The sequence below is a fragment of the Aotus nancymaae genome, unplaced genomic scaffold (assembly GCF_030222135.1).
Source record: "Aotus nancymaae isolate 86718 unplaced genomic scaffold, 86718_ANA_hifiasm-v0.15.2.pri h1tg000108l, whole genome shotgun sequence".
NCBI lineage: Eukaryota > Metazoa > Chordata > Mammalia > Primates > Aotidae > Aotus > Aotus nancymaae.
In genome coordinates, this window is record NW_026988523.1 from 26,766,934 (window position 1) to 26,792,011 (window position 25,078).

The 25,078-nt window shown below is 33.7% G+C and overlaps 1 protein-coding gene across 3 annotated transcripts in view; it reads right to left on the reverse strand.

Annotated features, from left to right (window-relative positions):
* Window positions 1-1,952: 1,952 nt before the first annotated feature.
* Window positions 1,953-25,078, reverse strand: part of KCNT2 (potassium sodium-activated channel subfamily T member 2) — a 390,893-nt gene continuing 367,767 nt past the window's right edge. For 2 of the 3 annotated variants that reach the window (XM_012444608.3, XM_012444609.3), the window contains 3 exons: window positions 23,960-24,260; window positions 13,119-13,203; window positions 1,953-4,638 (listed from right to left, as the gene is read on the reverse strand). In XM_012444608.3, the coding sequence (XP_012300031.1) occupies window positions 4,527-4,638; window positions 13,119-13,203; window positions 23,960-24,260 (498 nt within the window). In that variant the 3' untranslated portion in view covers window positions 1,953-4,526. The remainder of the gene's footprint in view (window positions 4,639-13,118; window positions 13,204-23,959; window positions 24,261-25,078) is intronic. The other variant, XM_012444610.3, reaches the window with a different exon arrangement.

Below are 25,078 nucleotides of genomic sequence, written 5' to 3' on the forward strand. Positions count from 1 at the left end.
TATTTTGTGTATGATACAAAAAGAAGAAAATACAAATCTTTATGTGGAACTATATTATGTTTCCCTAGAATATGACTACTTACAGTGCAATTTGTGAAAGATTTCTATTATTTATTTTTAGAAAAACAGGTCTTCGTTTTGTTTCTACTAACACATAATTTAGATTAAGTAATAAAATACAATTCTATTGGATAACTATATAAGCATACTATTTAATTATAAGCAAAATTCCTGTTTTTAAGAACAATTTGCTATACTTTTAGATTGACCTACATGATTAAAGCTGGCTTGTCTGTAAGGTTTGTTCTCGCCGAGTTTAAAGCGAAGAAACTGAGGCCAGCACAAGAAGATCCAATGCGAAGGAATTTATTCAGGCTCCCGGGTGAGGTTCTGCGGCCCGACAGGAGGGGCCGGAGAAGTCGCACGGACTCCTCTCAGACATGGGGTTTTATAGGGAGTGAAATAGCTCGATTGATTTGGGAGAGCAGGGTGTGGGCAAAGCAGGACTACTATTGGGTAGGGTTACAAGCCTTTGTTTGAAGACCAGGCTGTGCGGGAAGGGGAGAAGGGAACATGCCTGAGCATGTCCGAGCATACCCAAGCATGTCCGAGCTTTCGAAAAAAGGCGGGGTGGGGCTGGGGGGATGGGGTGTGCGTCCGTGCTCCGGGCGAGGCAACCGGCCTTACATTGTCTATCTTTCTCTTCCCACAAATGAGTTAGACTGAAGGCAGTCCTCTAAAAAAGTAGAGAGGATCAAAATGAAATCAAAATGGTTTAATGCTCCACAGGATGAGTGCATCGTCTGTCTGCAATGTTTCCCAGCAGGTGCTATTTAATCTGTTGAATTTGCCCAAAGTCTGTCTCTCAAATTTGCAGAATTTGATATCACCATTATTTCATTAAACAGAGAACTGCTGATTTGTGCATCATGTATTAGTCGTGGTCCTGTTTGGAGAGAGAAACCACAACAGTGATTTGGATAGAGAACATTTTATACAGACATTTTTTAACTATAACAGAGCAATAGAGTAATATCAAGTTGGTTAGTAACAGTAACTTGAAAATAATATAGCAATAGCAGACATTAGGAGCATCCGTTATTTTCAAGGCCAAGATAAAGTGCTCCAGGAAGAGATTCCAGGACTGCACTGGAAATCAAGATGGCACAGCTGTGGCTCACACAGCAGAGAAGTCACTATAGTGCTGCACTGACAGAACTTGCTGGAATTCCACCCCCTAGGGTGCTAGAAAAAGCTGTTTATGGGAAAGTGTCTCACTGGAAGCACACTACTAGAAAATCATCTAACAAGGTGCTGAGGGAGCTTCTGGCCACCAGGTATGGAGCCCTTTTCAGGAGTAGCCATCCATACCAAACTATCAGGAGTCTGGCGCTGTGGAAGCTGCATCTTCTGCAGGAGCCAGTCCTTTGGAAAAAGAGAACAGGCTTTTCTTGGGACTTTTTCATCTGTGCTCATTGATGTTTCCTAATATCAAGATCAGGATATGCAGGAAGCCAAGAAAAATCCCACAGATTCACCACCGTGTCATTCTTCAAGTCTCAATTCCCTAGTCTGTCTTCCTCCTTTGCACTGTTCACAATCTTCGTAGGCCTGATTTATATACAATATATAGGGGGGTAGGTGTGTTCAGCAGGAAGAAATGGGTGTATTCCATTTTCCTGGAACTGGAAGTCCATCTTTGCGTTAAAAACTGTTTTTTCTTTTCTCTAACCAGTGCTTCTCTGACTCTTAAATTAGTGTATTGTGATATTATTCTGTGTTGTAAAATGTATTTCTCTTCTGCCACCTTCACTAAGGTTTATTTTTTTTTCTTACCTTCTGTTTTCTTCTTGCTCCCTTTCTTCCCATTGTTCATTTACTACCATCTCAACTCTCTTTCCCTCCTCACTCTCCTTTTCTGACATGGTGCAACTATTCAGAATCTATTAAGACACAATTCAACAGAAGTTTATTTATCACTGCATTTTCCAATGAGATCACTTCCATATTTATTTTGGGTTTAAAATACAAAAGTAACAAATGAATTTTATAGTTCCAGAACATAATTTACCTAAGCAACTGAAGTTTTGGCAAAAAAAAATCAAGAGTTTTAATCATTAGAAATAATTTTATTATTTATTTTAAAGCAGTTCAATGTAACTGGTAGCAAAATGGTACAGATCAATAAACAAAATCAATTCCCTTTGGGCTGCAAGGACTATTACTGACTTTATATTTTATTTTCTTGTGCAAGTATAATTATTTTAAAAAGGCAACAGTTCATTAAAAGTCTTTTATAAACATGTTTTTATTCTTTAAATAAGAGAAAGACTAATAAATTATCATTATTGTAGCAAGCTGGTATGAACTGTGTCAAATATTAAATTTGGATGAATGTTCATAGTCAAAAATAATTATTTTAAAATTTATGAAACAAAATTTTTAGTTATATAGGAAATATAATCATATCCTAGCTTAAAATCCTAGTCTCGACAACTGTCATAATGCAAAAATACCAAACATCAAATCTTGTGGGGAAATAAAAGATCTGTAAAATCTTACATTTAATCCTAAAAATAATGAAGTAAAAAAGGTTAACTTAAACATCATACTTGACTCTTGATATGCAAATATAAAACAAGTTCATTAAATTTATTATTTTTCTCTGTTACATATATTAGTTCCATTCTGCCTTCAGTTTTTAACAATTTATATGTGAATGTGTGTGTCAAATATATTTCACATTTATAACATATACACATATATGCATACAATCTTTCAGTTTTAAGGCATGCTCCCAATTTTAGGTAAAATGTCATAAATTCTACTTCTCTGATCAAAGTAGATTAAATGCAGGATCTCTGTTTTAGGGGTAATTCTTGGTGTTCTTGTTATTCTAAAATGTGGATAATGTAAAATACGAAAAGAAAAAAGGCATTTCATAGTCTCCAAGCCAAATTATACCAGGACTACAATCTTTGATTTCACATTGCACTTTACACTTTTATTTCTGTAGAATTATTGAGAGAACATTAGAATATCTTTTCTTAAAAATTTTTCTTATTCTTTAAGTTGATCTGCATCATTATGAAAAGAAAGGCAAAAATGTCCCTTTCTAGTCTTTTACGTATTCTTTGTTGTTGTTGAATTAAACTCAATGCCAAATTCAAAAATGAAAAAAACAAAATTAGAAGAGTATATATTTAAATTTACCAATGTTTCTTTTATAAGACACATTTTAACACACTTCCACTACCTAGAAAACTATGTATGCATTCTCTTATGCTTTTTTCATCTATTTCTCGAAAACACAATACAGGTAAAAAATTGGTGTTATCAATGGTCAATTTATATTTAAATTTATAACTCAAATTCTACATGATTTGTATTAATGTTAAAAGCCAAGAACTACCTATTCTTGTTTTATGCTTTTCTCTCATAATGTTAAAATATAGTTAATATAATTTCAAAATTAAGCCAAAATTTGTAATACAACCTTTTTTGAGTGTTATTGTTTCATTACCAAAGACATAAGAAGGACTTTTAATGTTTTGAAGTGTCTTTGGGGTTCATAAAAGGTATAAATTATCTCTGTTAATTTTAAAAGTATTTTTCTAATGAAATTTACTATATAGATATATGAAACACGATAAAGCTCAAGAGTCTAACGACAATCATTACTACATATTTCAAGAAATCCAGTTAATGTTTCAATCCTTGAATTAAATTTAAGTCAACAAATGTGTATTAAGTATTTTCTCTATGCTAGGCATTCTTTTAGGAGAATGACAGATACTTGCTTTAGAGTATGCTTTTCTTGGCATAAAATGTTTGCTAGACATAAAGTTACCAAAAAGTGCAGGAACCTAGTGTTTCTTTTCATTTATGTTTTAGTTACTTCAGTGTAATAAAACATGCTATGACATCTCAAATTCTAAGATAAATATTTTTATATCATAAGGCAGACAAAAAACGTTAAAATGACTTAAAGATTTGTATTCTAAAGCAAACTATGATTCTTACACAAAAGTCAGCCACACAAGTTTGTTAGTTAACCTCTATGTAGAGAAGACTAGACATTTATGATGAGCTCAACTTCGTAAAAACAGTGAGTTTAAAGAATATAATATGGCACATTTAATTTTTAAGAGGGGCAGCAACATTCTGTGTCCATTGTGATGCACCAAATATAGTTAGATTTTGTCAACTTCATAAAATCTTAATTTTTTGAATTGGTTTCATATAGTTTGGATTATTATAAAACAATTAAATGTCAGATTTAAATATTTGTATTTTAATATCGCTTTTCACACTTATTCCACTGATGTCCTTCAAATATTAATAGGGAGAGTACCAGTAAGTAGTACATTAAGTTTCAAAATGATCTATACTTCTAAGAGAAGAGATTATGTTTTTAAATATGAGAAAACTACATATATTTCCATCTAGTTTCTTTCATGCCAGCAACACTTTTGTGGTTTCAAGCAAGATCCTTGTAGGAAAAAAAGTTTCTCATTTTATTTTTATCAAAGTTGAGTTTCCTCTCGAGCATCTTGACCAGTGACATTGCAGATGCTGTTTCTTCGACTGGGATCACTGTTTGGAAGGTAGGCCAGTGGATCTGGTCTAATTAAGTATCTAATAAAAGAAAAAAAAAAAACAAATAATTTTGCAATAGTAAATATAAGCAATATTAATTCACACTGACACTTTATATTTCTACTTTATTTGTTTAGTTTTCAGATTGTCCAAAATGTATACAACATTGGTGGCAGAACTCACTGTTTAGCTGGCCTTTACAATTTGGCACTGTTAATATGATCATTTTCAGACCTGAGAAGATTATGATGATGAATGCTGACGAATCAAGCACTATTATTTTTCTTCTTCCTCCTCTTTTTCCCTGTGCATATTGGCCATCAGGCACCATTATTTTTTAATTATGACCAATTTCAGCACTTTCATCTCATGGAAGTTTTATGATTTAGTATGCTACTGACTTCTTATCCCTTGCTTTGGCCATTTTTCTATGGAGGAGATCTACATTTTAGCCATCCTTCTTCCATTACTTAACTGTTCTTTGTCTCATGTTTATCAGAAAAAATTAGAAAATTGATATAAACAATTTCTATAGTCTTTTCAATTTAAATATGAATCTATGAAATTAACAATTTAATGAATGTTATAGTGAATATAATGCATGTTTAAATTAGCTGAAAAATTATGTATTTAAAATTCAGGTTATGGTGATAATGCTAAGGTATAGAGAATAATCCTTAATTAATTCTGCTAGTAAATAGAAAAATGTTTATCTGCCAAACTCAAACATTTCATTAATGTGAGAATTTGTTGTAAGAGAGTTGTCTTACTTCAGACTGTCAAATGATGTACAGGCATATTTTTGTTGATTTTCACTTGGTATTTATACAGGGAAGGTTTGTGGCAACCCTGCATCAAGCAAGTCCATTGGAGACATTTTTTCCCCACAGCAGGTGCTCACTTAGGGTCTCTGTGTCACATTTCTGAAACTTGAACTTTTACCATTGTACTTATATCTGTTATGGTGATGTGTGATCAGTAATCTCTGATGTTCCTATTGTAATTGTTTTCAGATACCACTAACTGCACCCACATAAGAAAGTAATTTTAATCAATAAATGTGTGTATTCTGATCACTCCACCAACTGGCTGTTCCCTCAACCTTCTCTCCCTCTCCTCCACCACCCAAGACCCAGAAATATTAAAGTTAGATCAGGTAATAACCCAGAAATGATCTCTAAGTGTTCAAGTGAAAGGAAGAGTCTTATGTCTCACTTTAAATCAAAAGCTAGAAATGATTAAGCTTAGTGTGGAAGGTACATCAAAAGCTTATACAAGTTGGAAGTTAGGCCTTTTGTGCCAGTTAGCCAAGTTGTGAATGCAAAGGAAAAGTTCCTAAAGAAATTAAAAGTGCTACTCCAGTGAACACAAAATTGATTAAAAAAAAAAAAAAAAAGGGAAACAGGCTTATTGTTGAGATGGCAAAACGATGAGTGGTCTGGAAAGAAGATCAAACCAGCTACAACATTACCTTAAGCCAAATCCAGAGCGACGCTCTACTTCTTTTCAATTTTCTGAAAGGTGAGGGAGGTGAAGAGGCTATGGAAGGAAAGTTGAAAGCTAGCAGAGGTTAGCTCATGAAGCTTAAGAAAAGAAGTCGCCTACATAACATAAAATGCAGGGTGAAGCAGCCAGTGCTAATGGAGAGGGTACAGCAAGTTATCAAAACTCTAACTATTAATAAGATCACTGATGAAGGTGGCTAAATAACGAATTTTCAGTTCGGGAGGCAGCCTTCTATTGGAAAAAGGTGCCATCTAGTGCTTTCATAGCTAGAGAGGAGAAGACAAAGCCTTGTTTCAAAGCTTCAGAGATAGCTGACTCTCTTGGTAGGGCTAATGCATCTGGTGACTCGGAGTTGAAGCCATTGCTTATGTACCATTCTGGAAATCCTAGGACACTTAAGAATTCTGCTAAATCTACTTGGCCTGTGCTCTATAAATGGTAAAACAAAGCCTGGCTTGTTGCACATCTGTTTAAGGCACAGTTTACTGAATATGTTAGGCTCACTGTTGAGACCAAATGCTGAAAAAAAAGATTCTTTTCAAAATATTAGTGCCCCTTGATAAGGCACCTCGTCACCCAAGAGCTCTGATGGAGATGTACAAAGAGATTAGTATTGTATCATGCTTGCTAACACATCTATTCTGCAGCCCGTGGATCAAAGAGCAATTTCAATGTTCATGATTCATGGGAGGAGGTCGAAATAGCAACATTAACAGAAGTTTCAAAGAAGTTGTCTTCAGCTCTTATCAATGACTTCAAGGAGTTCAAGACTTCAGTGGAGGAAGTAACTTCAGTTGTGACAGAAATAGCAAGAGAACTAGAATTAAAAGTAGAGCCTGAAGATGTGACTGAATTGCTGCAATCTCAGATCAAAACTTGAATGAATGAGTTGCTTCTTATCGATGAGCAAAGAAATTGGTTTCCTGAGATGAAATTTACTCCTGATACAAATGCTATGAACATTGTTGAAATGACTATAAAGAATTTAGATTATTACATAAACTTAGTTGACAAGTAGCAGCAGGGTTTGAAAGGATTGATTCAACTTTTGAAAAAAGTTCCACTGAGGGTAAAATGCTATCAAAGAGTATCACATGCTACAGATAAATCTTTCATGAAAGAAAGAGTCAATCAATGCAGCAAACCACTTCATTGTTGTCTTATTTTAAGAAATTGCCACATCACTCCAACCTTCAGCAACCACTACCCTGATCAGTCAGCAGCCATCAACATTGAGGAAAGACTCTCTACCCCCAAAAAGATTATGACTCCTTGAAGGCTCAGATGATTGCTAGCATTTTTAAGCAATGAACTATTTTTTAATTAAGTAAATTTTTAGACCTAATGCTTTGCTTTTGCATACTTAGTAGACTAAAAGTATAATGCCAACATAAATTTTGTATGTATTGGGAAACCAAAAATTTCAAGTGACTCGCTTGATTGCAATATTCACTTTATCATGGTAATCTGGAACCAATCCTGCAGTATCTCTGAGGTATGCCGGAATATCTTCAGTGTCTGCTTCTTGAGAACCTGTAGGAAACTGTGCTAACACTTTAGAATTAAAAAAAAATCACAACACCTGAACCCTGTCCTGCAGAAGATTAGAGTATAATTTATGAAGCAGATATAATGAAAAAAGAAAGAAATTTCAAACATCATACGAAATGAAAAAGAACAACAGAGAGAATTAGGAAATCCTTTATTGAGGGGTTGGGTTGAACTTGCCTTTCTAGGCTTCAGAGAAGATTTAGGAGGAAGGAACAGGAGGTGATCCCGAACGTTGATAATGGAGACCACAGAGGATGCATGTTTCTGATGTCCTTAGAAACGAGTTTGACTTTAGAAAACTGGTAAGTCATCGTAGGTAAAGTCAGAAACAAAGGTAGGAAACTGGTAATGAAAGACCTTAAGTTTCAGAATAAGTAGTTTCAATTTGTGTTCCAAAGGCAGTAGGAAGCCTCTGAGGTTTTGAAAAGGAGAGAAGGAAAATACATATATGCAACACAGCATTGTAAGAAGGTCATGTTCCAAGTGCAAATGAAATAAGTATTTCCTACTTCTATAATAATTTTAAGAGGAAGTATATAAAATGAACAGGGAAACTATTAAAAAGTGAGAACTCTAATAAAGATTGTACTTTTGTCTTAAAAACTAAAGGGAAAAATTCATGAAGTATACTCCTTAATGAAAATGGGAAAAGGCAATCAAAAACACTTGAATCTATTTTCTTTGACCAAATAAAAGTTGAGATTAGTGTCCTTGGATCTATTAACTGGATTTTGTCATCTATGCACATTGCTTTATAATTGGTTTAAATATCATTAGCATTGTAGATTGATGAAGAAAACTAATAGTGCACATTATACTTTTTAATACCATATCATCTAGTGATTTATTATTCTTTGTATCAAGTTAATGTTGCTTCTTCATTTAAAATGAACTTTCAAAAGTGAATTTTTAGAAAGACATAAAAGATAACAGTGTATTCCATTACCCTCTAAGATCATTGAGGTAGTAGCAAAAGCCCCTTTTCCTATTATTATCACTACAAAACCTAAGAGTACAATAAAGCAAATTTCTTAAACTGTGTTTTTATATATTATTTGTCATGGTTGCCATCTCTCAAGTGATAATTCATCATTGTCAGGTTCCACTGAAATTTAATTATCTCAGTGCCACAAATACAGATCACTGCAATGGTGTAAGTAAAGCTTTTTTTATTTTCTTAATAGCAGTCAAGTTGATGTTTTAGCTTAAAACTAATAAAAATATCTAAAAGGCAGAAAATTATCTGAAAATATGTCTACTTTACCTGTCCACGTTGTGACATACATATTTTATTCATAAGTTAAAAGACTGAAAATTATTTGAAATTATAAACATAAATATTTGACAATAGGACATGTTCACAGACTCAAAAGGTTAGCAATATTTCCTTTGAACATTCTGTCAAAAACTATTCTGGGAAATAATTGTATTAATCTTAAGAAATTTAATTCATTATAAAATACAAATAAGGTATGCATAATTTAAAAAATTCTATATAGTTAAAATTATTTGAAAAAGAGGTATAAGAAGGCTGGAATTAATATGAGTAGATTAGATATTTAATAAAAATTATCTGTACTTATGGACTTAAAAGAAAAAAGACATGTATAAATATGGATTCTAAGAAAAAAGAACAGCTTTGTTTTATTGTAGTAATATACCACATGAAGGAAATCCAAGTGCATCTTAAGATGTTTTCCTCTCACTTGAAGTCCTGTATAAATTAAATAGCACCATCAGATACAATTTTTGACAGTGACTTAATTCTACTAGCTTAAATTGTTATTCATCTGATTCCCCAATGCTCCTGTATTCTAACTAGCATTATCAGATGGCAAAATAAAGCAATATTATACTTGATAGTTCTATCTTAGGTGCATTTTAGGAATCTCTTCACACTTATTTGGGGTCTAATTTACTCCTGCTGTTGTATATTGCCAATAAATTTTTGAAATGCTCCTCTTTCTGCCCTAAAACAAAACACTCCTCAACAGTGTAACATTCATTCTTCTACTTTTTCTTCTGTATTCATATTTTTGGGAAAAAATTCCCTAATTAGCCTTTTTCAGCTGGAAGATAAAAAATATTTTTTTCTATAGAAAATTAGTCTATCTTCAAGGTTCCAATACTATGTATCTATATGCTTTCTAGACATTTCCTCTTTGCACTTTAAATAATATATTTGAATGAATGGATCAAGAAAATTTGTGGTATATATACAAAACAGAATACTATTCATAAAAAAGATGGAATTCTGTCATTTGCATAGTCAGAACTAGAGAACATAAGCCACAGAATAACAAATTCATATGTTTTCATTCATATGTGTGAGCTAAAATAATTGATCTCATGGAGATAGTAAGCAGAATGTTACCAGAGGCTGGGAAAGGTAATGGGGAGGGGAAGACGGAGAGGGATTGGTTAATTAATAACCAAACTACAGTTACACAGAAGAAATAAATTTCAGTGCTTCATAGCACAGCAGGGCAACTACACTTAACAAGACTTTATTGTATATTTCAAAATAGCTGGAAAAGAAGATTTGGAATATTCCTAACACAAAGAAATTATAAATGTTTGGGGTAATGGCTATCCCAATTACCCTGATTGATTATCACATATTTTATGCATGTATCAAAATATCACATGTACCCCCTAAAAATGCACAACTATTATGTATCAATAAAATTTAATTAATTAGAAAGTCAATATTCATTAAAAATACATATATACCTGGACCCACATATCATCTCTCTTTTTTTTTTTACTACCCCACAACCGCTTTCCAGTCTGGAAAATTGTCTCCCTATTCTCAATTGTTTTGATGAAACAATATTTTTATGTTTATTTTTTGTAATCAGTTTTGAAACCCTAAAGCTATGTTAGACTTCTTTTTCAAATCCCAAATCAATAATCAAGTCTCATTTTCTGCCTTCATAAATCTATTTAAGGGGCTTGCCTTTACAATGCCTTATCTTAATGCTACGACACATGATTTTTTTCCTCACACCTGCTTTTTAACTGGTTTCCCTCCATTCAGGTCCACCCCGACCCTAACCCAGCCTGTCAATCAATTCTATTGTTTTCTGCAGACCTCCTTTAAAAAAATCATACCCTTTCCACTCCAGTCAAAATCTTCCACAAAACTGACAACATATCAAATAGTCTTCTAAGTTTTTGCATATTATTACATTTGGTTCTGAACCTCTTGCCGGGGTCCATATTGTGCTCCGCATCACAAAATGTTCTCAGTCCTGCTAGTTCTGACCTTACCGCTTGCTTTCTGGATTACAGACGCAAACCTATCCTATGGATGTAATATCCAACAAAACTTGTGGATCTCTGACACTCGTTTTATGTCAGTAATACAATCTATAGTTAGCTTCCTTGTATAAACATCCTCTTTTTTTTTTTCTTGGTGTGTGTGTTAAGAAGTGTTTCATTTTTCTTGCAGTAGCTTTGTTAGTTGCACAAAATCATGTTTTTTTGCCATTAAAACATTATCACACAATCCTATTCTGAAAGAGAAATGTTCATTAAAAACAAAGCAAAAAGAAAAATTCAGAACCTTAATTACCTAGATTTGTCATTTAAAGGTTTAAAGAAAAAAGGGAGGGGCTTTCTCACAAGCCTTTTCAAAAGTGTCACGTTTCTCCTTAAAAGGGAAGGATTTCAAAACAAAGGTGGAATAGCTTAAACAGAAATATTCATAAAAAGAAACTTTACAGAATTGTCAACAATATTAAGAGAACACTTACTAACTGGTTTCATTACCACATGTTCCCCCGCCCCCACCCCCAGTGTGTCCTGCCATGAATAGAACAGGCTTTGTGTTCGGACAGAAATGCTTCAAAATGCCAGTGAAACAAACTGTGCTAAAAACCTGACAGGAATCTTCCCTGCCCTCCCCTCTTGTCTTCTACAATTCTCTAACCCAGGTTCTAATCTGTGGAAGGGTCCAAAGCCATGAGCGGGGAGGGACCCTACCACAGTGTGGCTAGCTTATATGTAATTATATATTCCACCATAAATGCTGGCCTTCCTTCTTCTACCATAAATGCTGGCCTTTCTTCTAAAAATTATGATTTTGGAAAATCCAAACCATGCAGAGGGATAAAAAACTCACATGCCTTGGGTGACTTCTCCTTTTTTTTTGCAACATCCCAAGTCCCCTCTGGTCCCCTCTCCAAGGAGAAATGTAGGGCCTCAAGGATGTCCTAGACCCACCTTGTGGGGTCAGTCAGTTCAGGCAGATCAGGCCCAGGTCTATTCCCTCCTGACAGACCCCAGGCCTGGAAGCATGGAAGACCATGACGCTGGCTGGAGTGGAGACACTTGTTTCCGTATCAAGGGCTGAGCCTAAGAAATGTTCATCGTTGGTCAGGTTGGGGGTAAACATCACTTGATCTACCCCAAGACAGGAATAGGTATCTCAAGGGCAGATTACTGCAAGGAATTTCTTTCCTAGGCTTACACCAACGACTGCCAAAATGCCTTTTCTAAAATCTTGCTACATGCTTGCTCATATGTCTGCGTGCTGTCCATCATCTATAATGCCAACTTTAAACTCATTTTGCCATTTAAGGGCTTTCCAGAGGCAAATCTAATTTATTTTTCCAGTACTACATTTACCTTACAACAGAAACACTAACTATACAAAATTTCTACTCCAGTCAAATTGCCACTGAAACACTTTCTGCAATTCCTGTGTAGTGCATTTTCTCAAGCCATTCCTCCTGTTCTGGAATGTCTTTTCTTCTCCACCATCACAAATTCATCTATGCTTCAGAGTCTAGTTTAAGTTTCATATTCTTTATAATTGCTCCAACCACTCAATAACGCCTCCTTGTATTAATTCAGAAAAGCACTGTCTATCTCACTCTACTGATGCTTAGTTTATTAGTGACAAAGTCATATTATATATTTCTATTAAATTTTTCATGTGTAAATTGTAGTTTTGTTAATCAGAATGTAAGGGCTTTGAAATCAGAGAAAATGTCTTAGTCTTCCTATCTCACATCATTAGGTGAGTGCTACAACTGTACATGTTCAATAATTATTTTTCAAGAAGTCAGATTAGTCCCATTGACCTTTTTCTATTAAGTGTTTGATCAGTTGTACTTAGGCTTTTGGGAACTTGAAAGTATTTAGAAGTAGACAGTGCGGGATGTTTCAGGTTTTCTGTTAAGTTGCTCTTTTATTCTTCCATGTTTCCCTTTATTTTTCCAAGAAGTTTTTAGCTCACAGAATTCATGCTGCTATTTATTTTATATCTTTTTAAACAATCATAATTTTTTATATTATTACACATATCAAATGCATTTGTTTATTTATAAAATTAGATATAGACTACTTAAGCACTTATAAGAAAAATAAGAGGCAATTATGGCCTAAATAAAAGTACAAAAATAAATAGTTTTCTAAAAAATACATGTTTTATATAAGATATGAGATCAACTTACACAACATCATTCAGCTCTATCCTGGTATCTGGAGATGGGTTAATTAGGATGTAGGAGAGGGTACTTTGATGATCATTCATTTCATCTAGAAGATAAACAAATGCCAAGTTTGTTAAACTACTTAAAGAAAATTATAGGAATTATTATCAAACAGTTTATGTTCAAACCACATAACTATAAACAAGAACTTGGTATAGTTTTGCTCACAGCATGATTATGCACATAAGTTTGGCTATTTTCAAATTACTGTCATTGAAAATATCCGACAGGTACCAATTTTTTGTTCCAATAGATGGTAAAAATAAAGTATCTAATTCTGTTCAGAATAACTACAGTTATCATCTACCCTTTATGCTATTATACTGAAAAAAATATTTTTCTTAAATAAATGACTAGATAAGATGTTTACTTGATTTATTATGCTTTATCAATTATAAGAAAATAATTATGGTTATAGATAACAATCCTAGAAAAGAACATCAACACAGGAAATTCTTAGGAAAATAATATAATTACATTGCCTTTGGAAAACATGATAGAAACGCGTCTAAAAAGCTTGAAGACCCTAAATATGTGTTTGGCTTCACTACACGACACATCTCATATAATACATCCTAATGCTTTAGTAGAATACAAAGAATCCTGTGGAACAGAATTTAACTATGAATTTTAGGGGAAGTGTACTCCTAAATCATTTGTTTTTTCCAAAGCAATATATGTTTTTAAAATGAAAAGCGGTACCCTTTTAATTTTATTAATTCATTCTGAAGACATCCTCTGGCTGTAAATTGAAACGTTGACCTTGCATTATATAGGGCATTGAAAAAAAAATAAAATAAAAGGCAAACAGCTTTGGGGGTCTCAATTTTTTAGATTTCAAGATTATCATAAGATGTAAATATAAAGTTATGTGGACGTATACTTCAATAAAGTGGTTCCCGAAGAAAGAATTAAATTTTTCATTTTGCCCTAAAATCTAGCAATCAGTTTCATACCAATCTAAGAATCAGTAAAATACCAAAACCAACAGTATTTAGTACATACTCAAATAACTGCATTAAGCTAAAACAAAGATACTTTAAAGCCAACATAGCTGACCCTGATAAACAATTTTTTGCACTGGAATATTATTACTTTCACAAAATAATGTTGACCACTATGTTCGTCTAATGAGAAACCTGTCACTTTAACATAAAAGGCATTATTTTCAGCTATGGTATTTCAAGTTGACATGAAAATGTGCCCTATTTTTAAAGTGTAAAAACAAAAATCATTATCTTACAAGGCAGATAAATCACAAAATAATTAAACCCACTGTAAGTTTGCCAGTAAAATTATTACAATCACAAACTCACCAAATTCATAATCAAATAAATTAGTATATTCAGTTGCACATCTATGGGATAGATACAAGGAATTGTATCATGCCATAGTGTTAGAGTTGCCAGAAAAAATAGGGAATGCCCATAAAATCCGAATTTTAGATAAACAACTACCATTTTTTTGTTGCTATTGTTGGGATCTCACTCTGTCATCCAGGCTGGGAACAGTGGCTTGATCATATAACCAATGTCTTTTAGCATAAATGTATCCCAAATATTGTATGTGATATACTTATACTAAAACATTTTTGTTGTTTATCAGAAATTTAAGTTCCATTGGGAATCCTGTATTTTTATTTGCTAAATCTGGTGGTCATATCTAGTGGTAGATAGCTAACTGGCTAGAGATTAAAATGCCAATGAATATATATTGACACTTACTCCAAATAATGTATAATTCCAACTCAAAACATATTTTATTGCAGGAGATTACTAAGATTATTTCTCCATATGAAAAGAAATTTTGATTCATAAGTGATTTTTAAGAAATGCCCCCTTGTGTAAATTTCTACAACCATTGTGCAAAGGTACAGAGATTGATTGTGCATTCTGGAGACTAAAAGTATAATAATCTAAAATGTAAGAGATAGACTAGAAAATTGCCATCTCATTTGACTATATATAACTCCATTTCTTTTATAAACAATGGCATTATTGAACTGTGAAAGAGAAAAAACAATTTAACAGATAACTTCTCAGTCAGTATCAACACCTCACCTTTATTCCTGATTACTAACAGGATATACTCATTTTTGGTTCTAGAATCCAGCCAAAATCTACTGGTGACTTTGTTTGCCCATTAAAAATGTAAAAACTATGTAGATAACTGAGAAATTTCCAGCAGTAGATGTGACTTTTGTGCCAATATTTTTTCTGCTTAAGTAACACTGCTTATTTATCCCACTGAAGATTTTTATTATCCGACGACCACAGGTATTGGAGCAAACGTTTTGCTAATGTTTTCAATTCAACTATTCTATATGGTTTATCAAGACATAGAAAACATCACAATCAGAAATAATCTCTCCCAGTTTCTTTCCTCATCCCTCACTGACGTTTCCTTAGGGAGGATGAATTACTCATCGTTTAGAATTAGTTTTAAAGAAGTTGCTGACTTTGAAGCTATTCTCTTTCTCTTTCATGTGTGCCTTGCTAAAGGGTTCATTTTGCCTGCTTGTTCTCTGACAGGCTGCTTTGTGGAGAAGGCTTGCGGTTGCCCCTCCTTCTTTGCAACTTTGTGTTTAAGAATTAAGAAGTGAGATTTTCTAAGAGCCTATTGCAGTTACACGTCAAAACCACATTCAACAATAGTTTTTGTTAGCCACAGTGGTATATTTTGTCTCCATGAGTCATTCTCTATGGTTACTTTCTAGATATTCTTTAACTCAGGAAGTGAAAATGTGGTAGTTTTATGGGATCTTTAAGATCCCATCATGATAATTATCACTGACCATGGCAAAGATACAAATCAATTAAAATTTGGCTCTGCACCAAGAATACCATATTTACTGAATAAAATATATTTTGTTTGGTAAATTAGCTTCATGAACAACAGATTCAAGATTCTATTTCTTACCAAATAAAAATTCTATGAAGGGAATTTGCAGTGAATATATTTACTGTGTTCCTGATAACCAAAATATGATATTAGCAAAATAAAAAAATACATATATTTTCATTGAAATTACTATTTCATCAGTGATATAATTATTTTAATAAAACTACTCATAAAAACTGAAAACAATATTCAAATATTGTAAACTTTAAAATAAATTATATAGAGAAAAATTTAAAGCTTGCTAGTAGTATTTACAAAGAAACTTATTTTGCTATATTAACTAGCATATACAATCATTGAACAAAAATCTTTAAATGGTAAATATTTTGCTTAGATTAGTTTGTGTAAATAGATCACATTATAAAAGCGACAGAAGAGACAGAATCATACTCCTATTGTCCTTACAAAATAATTGAATAAAGAGCCCTATTCCACACACCTTAATTTCATGTTTTTGTTTTGTTTTAAATTTTCATGTTGAATTTTATTTTATTTTATTTTTTTGAGATGGAGTCTCTCTCTGTCACCCAGGCTGGAGTGCAGTGGTGTAATCTCAGCTCCTTGCAACCTCTGCCTCCTGGGTTCAAGCGATTTTCCTGCCTCAGCCTCCCGAGAAGCTAGGACTACAGGTGCGTGCTGGCACGCCTGGCTAATTTTTGTATTTTTCGGTGGAGACAGACTTCACTATGTTGGTCAGACTTGTCTGGAACACCTGACCTGTGATCTGCCCTCCTCGGCCTCCCAAAGTGCTAGGATTAAAGGCATGAGCCACTACGCCCGGCCCATGCTGAAGTATTTTAAGAGGATATTTGAAAGAGGATAATAGAATTTTGTAAGACAGAAATTTAACCATTATGTGTATCTGTGTAGGTTACCATTAAATAATACTTCTATTATGGACTGAATTGTGTGTTCCCCAACAAATTTCAGTGTTGAAAAGCTAACCACCAAGATGACTGTATTTGGACATAGAGCCTCAAAAAATAATTAAGGTTAAATGAGGTCAATAGGGCTATACCCTAATCCAATAGGACTGCTGTCCTCATAAGGAAAAGAAGAGATACCAGGAGTAAATGCACACAGAGACAAGGCTGTATGAGGACACAGAAAGAAGGCAGCCATCTGTCAGGCAAAATGAGAGGACTCAGAAGAAATCCAACTTTGGGCACCTTGATGTTGGACTTCCATCTTCCAGAACTGCGAGAAAGTAAATTTCTAGTGTTTAAATCATCCAGTCTGTGATATTTTGTTATGGCAGCCCGAGTATACAAATATAACTTCTGAATACACATATCCATCGTATCATGGGTAATCAGAGAAACATTCTATATAATATAAAGATACCATTTAGAGGCCCAGTTAAGAACAAAGGCTCTGAAACCAGACCACTTGCATTGAAATTCTGGATCTGCCAATTGCTCACTCTGAGTTCTTAGGTCAATTTTTTAATTTCTCTTAATCTCTCTGTGCTCAGCATCCTCGCCTGAAATATGAGGATAGTAACAGTGCAATCTGCAGGTTGTTGTTAGAATTAAATTCTAATAAATAAATAATAAATATAATTTAAAATCAGTATGTTCACATTGATTTACAGTTCTTGTACTTAGTGCCTTATTGCTATCAAGTGCAACATAAAGGTTATGTATTATTATCGTAGCAGGCAAAAATCAAGCAGTAAGCTACAAAAAACAATTTTACATATATATATTGCTATATGTAGGTGTTGTCATGCATAAATAGGAAAAGAGTGTTTCAAACAAATAGAAGGGCAAATGGCAAAGCATGAGATGGCTTGGCTTCTATTGCAGAAAACAGGCACCAGGGAATGGACTAAAGTGAGAGAAGAGAAGATTAATTTGAGATGATGTTGAACAGGCAAGCTGGGACCAGATTCTTAAAGGGTCAGCAGTTTGAATTTTATTCTAAGTGCAATGAGAAAACATTGAAAGCTGTAAGGGTCGAGGGAAAGGACTGGTGGTATGAACCAATTTTATATTAAATATATCACTTTGATTCCTTTGTGGAAAATAAACCTTATGTGGGGGCAGGTTTAAACTGACTCAATTTGTTCATGTATTCCAGTTTAGTGCCAAATGATGTTTATGATTACAACTATTTTGCCTATTATTACTGAACTGACCAGTATATTTTGGGGTGTGAAAGGTGCTTAGAGATAAGAATAAAAGAATAATTTCATTTAACTGACCACTATTTAAAATTATTTTTATTATCATTCAGAGATTTTTAATCATTTTTATAGGCAAGATAAAATTCAAGAAATGAAATATTTGAACTCTCTTAATTTCTCTTCATATGAATATTAAGTATATGCAAGATTACACGAAACAATGAGCAAAATGAGTAGAAAGATTTTCAGAACAAGCTAATTTCAACTTGCCAAGAGCCACTCGGTCACTTACGAGCTTCCTGCAGAAAAACTAGTTACTTGAGACTCAATTTTCCTTTCAGATGGAGTATTCAGTATTTCTTAAAAACCTATGTCATTACCCTACCTGTGTTTAAAAGGAAATATAGGTTTTCTTTTAAAAACCTATGTTATGTTTTATAAATATTGAAAGACCAAAACCATCTTGCTATATTTTTTAACGTGATAAGGAATTCAAAAGAAAGCAAACATGAACAATTAGTCTAAAAATATATGATTTCTTCAATGGTGCAAACTCCTGTTTCATTTTGTCAAGATGTGTTCTCCACTGTCCCACATCCCCTACCCCACCACAATCTTCAAGGCTACTGGGTGTCCTGGTGAATGGAAGGTCTCAATAAATGCTAGTTTCTTTCAAAATACTGTAATGACAGCTATTTTATATTAAATAATAGGGGTCAAAACTATACAAATTGTCTTCAAAGTAAGGAATGTAGTGTACATTTATGTTTAAATAGAATATTCATTGCATGCCAAATAAAAGGTTTTATATGTGTTCAGGTGAAGTACTTCAAAATTTAAAGTGATGAATCTAAATGATAATTTGAAAATGTAAACTCAAGACATTAGAGAAAACCTAAAATATTTTGGAAACACTAATAGCACATTTACTATATAATTTTATTTTAATAATTGGCCCCACTGATTTAAATGTAAAGGTACTACTCCTGAAGTAATAGCTGAGGATTGAAGAAAGCTATATCAAACATATTACTTAAATAATTTAAAAATAAGTACATACTAAGTTTTCCAATTTGGCAACTATCCTGCAGTATTTTCATTTGACTTACAGGGCATTTTTATGATTAGTTGAAAATTATAATTTATCACATGATATTCATTATTTTTTTCTTCAATTAAATCGTTCAGTAATGTTTATCAGTGTAATTATTTGAGTCACAGATCATTCTAATTCTGAGGACACAGCAATAAACAAGACAGGCAGAGTTCTTGCCTTCAAAGACCTTTTTAGCAATTTTCTTAGAATGGCTGCATACTGTATAATGCAGATCTTCAGAATTAGTGTCAGGAATCTAGTTATAGGTTTACTATAAGTTACTGTAAACTTCCTATACAATGTTAAACATATCAGTGAAGTTATTCTAGGATCACCATGATTGTTTTGATTATCACATAGACATGTTGAGTAAAAACAAAATAAGAAATTAACTAATCCCAAGTACACATTCACTGAGTTTTGACAAATGCATAGTTTGGCAACCACTCCCATAACTATGATGTCAAACATATTCATAATGCCAAAAAGATCTCTCATGCCCCTTGTAGTCAATTTTCTCCTCTCAATGCCAACTTCTAGCAATCACTAATTTCAAGAAGCCATCAGTTTTCTAGGAGTAATAACATGTGTTTCTATTTTTCTCTCAGCATATGTTTTTGTGTTGAATCCATGTTATTGCAGGGATCTACTTTGAGACTCATTTAGACACTCTAGCTTTCTTTTTTTATTGCATAAAAAACATTTTTAAAAAGTGTTTTTCCACAGAGGAGATGAAGCAAGATGACCACATAGAAACTTCCACTGATAATACTTTTTGCAAGAACACCAAATTGAACAACTATCCACCCACACAAAAAACACTTTCATAAAAACCAAAGATCAGGTAAGCAATTACAGCATCTCTTTTCAACTTTATGCCAATGGAAGGGACACTAGGAGGTAGGAAAGACAGTCTTGCATTTCCAGCACCAACCCTCCCCCATCTTTTGGCAGTGGCCACATAGTGCAGAGTCTGTGCACTTGGGGAACGGAGAGCACGGTGACTGTGAGACTGCATTGCAATCAGTGCTGCCCTGGTAAGCAACACTGGGCAGAACTCAGCCAGTGCCCACAGAGGGAGCACTTAGACAAGTTCTAGCCAGAGAAGAACTGCCTATTCCAGCAGTCAGAACCTGAGTTTTGGCAAGTCTTGTCACTGTAAGCCAAAGTGCTCTGGGGTTCTAAATAAACTTGAAAGGAAGTCTAGGCCATAAGGACTGCAATTCCTGGGGAAGTCCTGGTGCTGTGCTGGAATCGAAGACCAGACAGGATGGCCCAGGGAGTGCTTGAGTCGCCCCTCCCCTAACCCCAGGCAGTGCAGCTCACAGCTCCAAGAGAGACTCCTCCCTTCTGCTTAAGGGCACACATACCATTCAACTGATACTGTCCTCTGCAAAGTCACAGATGACCTATCACTACACCTTCAATACAATTTGGCATTACTAATCGTTCTCTATTTTCTTGGTTTTTCTGTTTCTCTAGTTCAAACTTTTCAATATTTTTTTCACCACACAGAACACACAGAAAATGACTTTTGTTCAGCATATTGGGGTAATAGGCAAAACTGCTTAAGGCTGGAGAAAACCAGCTTGAAGTGCCTAGGATCACCCCAGGCCCCACAACTTAAGAAGGCAGAAGGAGTCAATGCTATGGTAAAAAATATAAACAATTGATAACATGCTGTTGTGCTCAGTTCTAGACACTTCAGCCTCTTGTTTCTTATTTGTTTGTTTTTAATGCTTTTCCCTAAACATTCCAGAAAAGTGTGATTTTTTTTTTTTGAGACGTAGTCTCACTCTGTCTGGAGTGCAGTGGTGAAATCTCAGCTCACTGCAACTTCTGCCTCCGGGTTCAAACGATTCTCATGCCTCAGCCTCCTGAGTAGCTGGGATTACAGGCACCCGCCACCACACCCAGCTAATTTCTGTGTTTTTAGTAGAAACCAAAATGGCCAGGCTGGTCTTGAACTGCTGACCTCCTGATTCACCCTCTAATCCTTTACCTGGGAGTTATTTCATCTATTCCTATGGCTTTAATTAAAATGTATATATGCTGATGACTCTCAAGTCTAGGTACACATCTCAAATCTAGGTACACATCACACAATCGAAATTTAGCTTCATACAGAGTATCACCCATTAGAAGTCTTCCAGGCACTCAAGAGAAATAAATTATCTTCACCCATATGTGTTCTTCTAAGCTAGTGAATGCCACCATCATACACTCAGTGGCTCATACCAGAGCCCTCAAGAGTCATCTTTGACTCTTCTTTTCCCCTCTCCTTTACATCATCTATCCAGTAAGTAAATATTGTACTCTGTTTAATTCTTTCAGAGCAGCCAAATCTGAGAAAAAAAATCAGAGTATGATTTGTCATTAAATCAATCAACATGCAAAACAATAATTGCTTTAAATGATTCATCCTTAATGGAGAAAATATCCATTATTTATGCCTAAGGATGCAAAATTTGTCGTGGGTTTTTTTTTTTTTTTGGTAATGCGCAAAAAAAATTCTTATTTTCTTATGTATCAAGTACAGACATATGTACAATACTCAAAGAGACACACAGTATAACTATGGTACTAATCAAATGATAGTTCTGGGCTAAGCACTTTATGATTCATTGTCTCTCATAACAAATCTATGATATAGGTATTATTATTGTTTTCATTTCACAGATAAGAAAATAAACTGAGAGGTTAAATAATTTAACAAATCTATTGGCTGACACTAGAATATGAGTTCTATAAATACAAAGGTCTTGTCTGAGGAGGTCATTTTTCTATTCCCAGTACCCTGGCACTGAGAATGCAGTCCAACAGCAAGGGGCTGAGTGGATGAATTATTGTGAGTTAGAAATAAATGGAAAATACTAAAAGCCTATGATGTATTAGGTTTCAAATCCTGTTTTCATAATTACTATGCCATTAGAGCTATCCAATACATGGTTTTAGACTGGACTGATGGATCTATGGGCAGATGGATGTTAGAATGAAGAGAGAGAGGCAGAAAGAAATGAGAAAAGATAAAAACGAGGTGCACAGAATCTGTTATTTTCTGCGAGTGTGCAAATTAAAAAACTATGATGAAAATAAACCAGAGAGAATAACTAAATGCAAGATAACTGACAGACATTTCATTAGCAAAGACAACACATTTTCTGATGTTTCTCACATGCAATCAGCTTATGCACTTTTGAGTTTCTGAGAGTCAAACTTACCTGCCATGATGCTTCCAGGACCAGCCTGGCATCATAATGTTCAGGAAAAACAGCTGAAACTTGGATAAGCAACTATTCACTAGGACTTTTTATTAAGAGCAATAGTAGCTGAACAATAACTAACAAAAGTCCCCATACAAGGGATTATCATCCTTTAAGAATATAATCACATTCAAGGCCAATTAATTGGCAGATAGCTAATAGGTGAATTTCTAAAATGACAATCCTTTTTTTCTTTTAATTTGCTTCTTAATGTAAGATATTAAATGCAGTTATATTAAAATTACTTGTCACAGATGAATCTGGACTACATCTAAGTGTCATATAATTATGAACTTCAACTATATATGGAATCCTGCCTACAACACATTTTAACTGTATGTCTTTGAGCAAAGTCTTTAACTTCTGAAAGTCAAGCTTCTCAAGAGTAAAACGAGATACCTTTCAAATCAGGGTTATAAAGAGTAATGAGAAAATACACATAAAGCACCTAGCATAGTTCCTGGAGTGCACACAGCATGTAGCTGTTCCTGCAGAGTAATGCTAAGTTAGTATGTGGGTTTTTTCCTTACTCAAGAAAGAAACAGAGGCAACTTCTCTTAAACTCTAATTCAACGACTAAAATTTCTTCCTATGAACAGTGCCTCATGTTGAGATTTCAATAATAAACGTGAGAATGGGGTAAATATGGAATGCCTTCTATTTGATTCTTAACTTGCATGATACTAACACTATCTGAGGTCTTGGTTTATCCAAGTTACATATTTCTATATATAAAACAAAACACCTTGTTTATCATTTAGTTTGCCTTTGAATGGACTCAATATCTTTTTCAAGTAAAATTCAGTGTGATAAATGATATATTTTGAATGTGTCTTTGCATTATTTATTTAAGCTGTGTCTATATGGTAATTATGGATCAATATAGGAAATGAACAATTATTAAGACAGATCTGGACTATATGAGATAAAGCACTACTTGAGCTTCAAATTGAAGTTTTTGAAGACTTTGATTCTGAACCACATAAACTAAACAAATTTTATAGGAACGTATTGGTTCATCTACGGCCAGTATCATCAGTTACTTGCCAATGCCCCAAATTCATTTTTATCTCAGGCACTAGAATAAGATGATAATTAGAAGGCTACCTGACTTAAGTTCTTCACTTCTAACATGAAAACAGAGGGTCTGGCTCAGAGTTTTTGTGAAAATTGAAATTAAGATAATTCATGTAATAGGTTTAGCACAGTACCTAGCAGACTAAGCAAAGGCTGAAAATTTTTAGCATTTTATCTTATCATCATCATTTCTGTAGGAGATTAGATGTATCACTAGTTTCTATTAATTGAACTGTGAAGCAAAAAATGCAATTCTTTACTAAATTAGAACCAACTCTATTATTACTAATGGCAAGAAATCACAAGTCCACATATACAGTAGTTTTAAAGAGCATACCATATCCCACTGTAGAAAGACCCAAGTGTTTCATTCTATTTTTCACAAGTTCAGCAAGCTCTTGTCTTTCTGACCTCCTGTAGAGGTTCAGTCGCTGCTGGGTTATTTTTTCAGCTGTTTTACCAGAGTGTTTTGGGCCTTTCCTGCTCAGTCTTCGGGCCCACTGCATGCTTTTTCTCCGCAGCAAGGGATGATCCGACTGGTCGCTGGATGTTGAGTTGCGGTGGTTGCTGCGGTGGTGCCCTTGTTCTTTGGAGTCTTTGGTGTCTTCCCACTCTTCTACACTGATAGATATTTGAGACTTTAAAGGAAATGGATATTGATAATTAGGTACTTCAGAAATAAACATGGCCTGAAGTTGAAATAGTATTTATTTGCTAATATATTGGCATAGTTACATTTCTACTCATGAGAGTTTTTACAGAAACAGCAAAATCAGTCTTTGATTCTAATTTTCCATTACTAAAAATATTAAAATCTATGTTTTGTTGAACTTACATATGAATCAGATAAAATATCTGTATCCTCTAGTATAATTTTTTGTGAAAATATTTAATTTTATGCATAACTGTTTACTTATCATAGTTATTTATGGTATTACTAGCATACTGTTGTTTGAAACATATAAAAACAAACATTTTATAACTTTATTCAAATAAAATCCATGTAATGGATTTTTCTAAATCTATTACAAGTATTTTACACTCAATTTAAATAATTATAATTATTTTAGCTTTAGAGTTAATAACGTTTTCAAAGGTTTTTAAATTATTGCTCTTTCTAAAGGTAGCACTGGTATGAATTTTATAATATGTGAATTTTTAAAATTCTTTCATATGCCCCAGAAGAAAACAAAAAATCACTTTTTAATTCATGCCTTCATTATTCACTATATAAAATGCTTTTCTGACTCAAATATTAAAACATATTTCAAGAAGTGTTCTAAGGATTCTGAGTGAAAATATGTTGTAAATATTAATGTTTCACAAATATAGTGTAGAATTACAACTCAAACTTAAAACAGGCTATTTTCCATAGGAGGGAAAAACAATGAATAAACTCACAAAGTCTATTATGACTTACTCTTTTATGACTAAATCTGATTTTTAAAGTAAGATG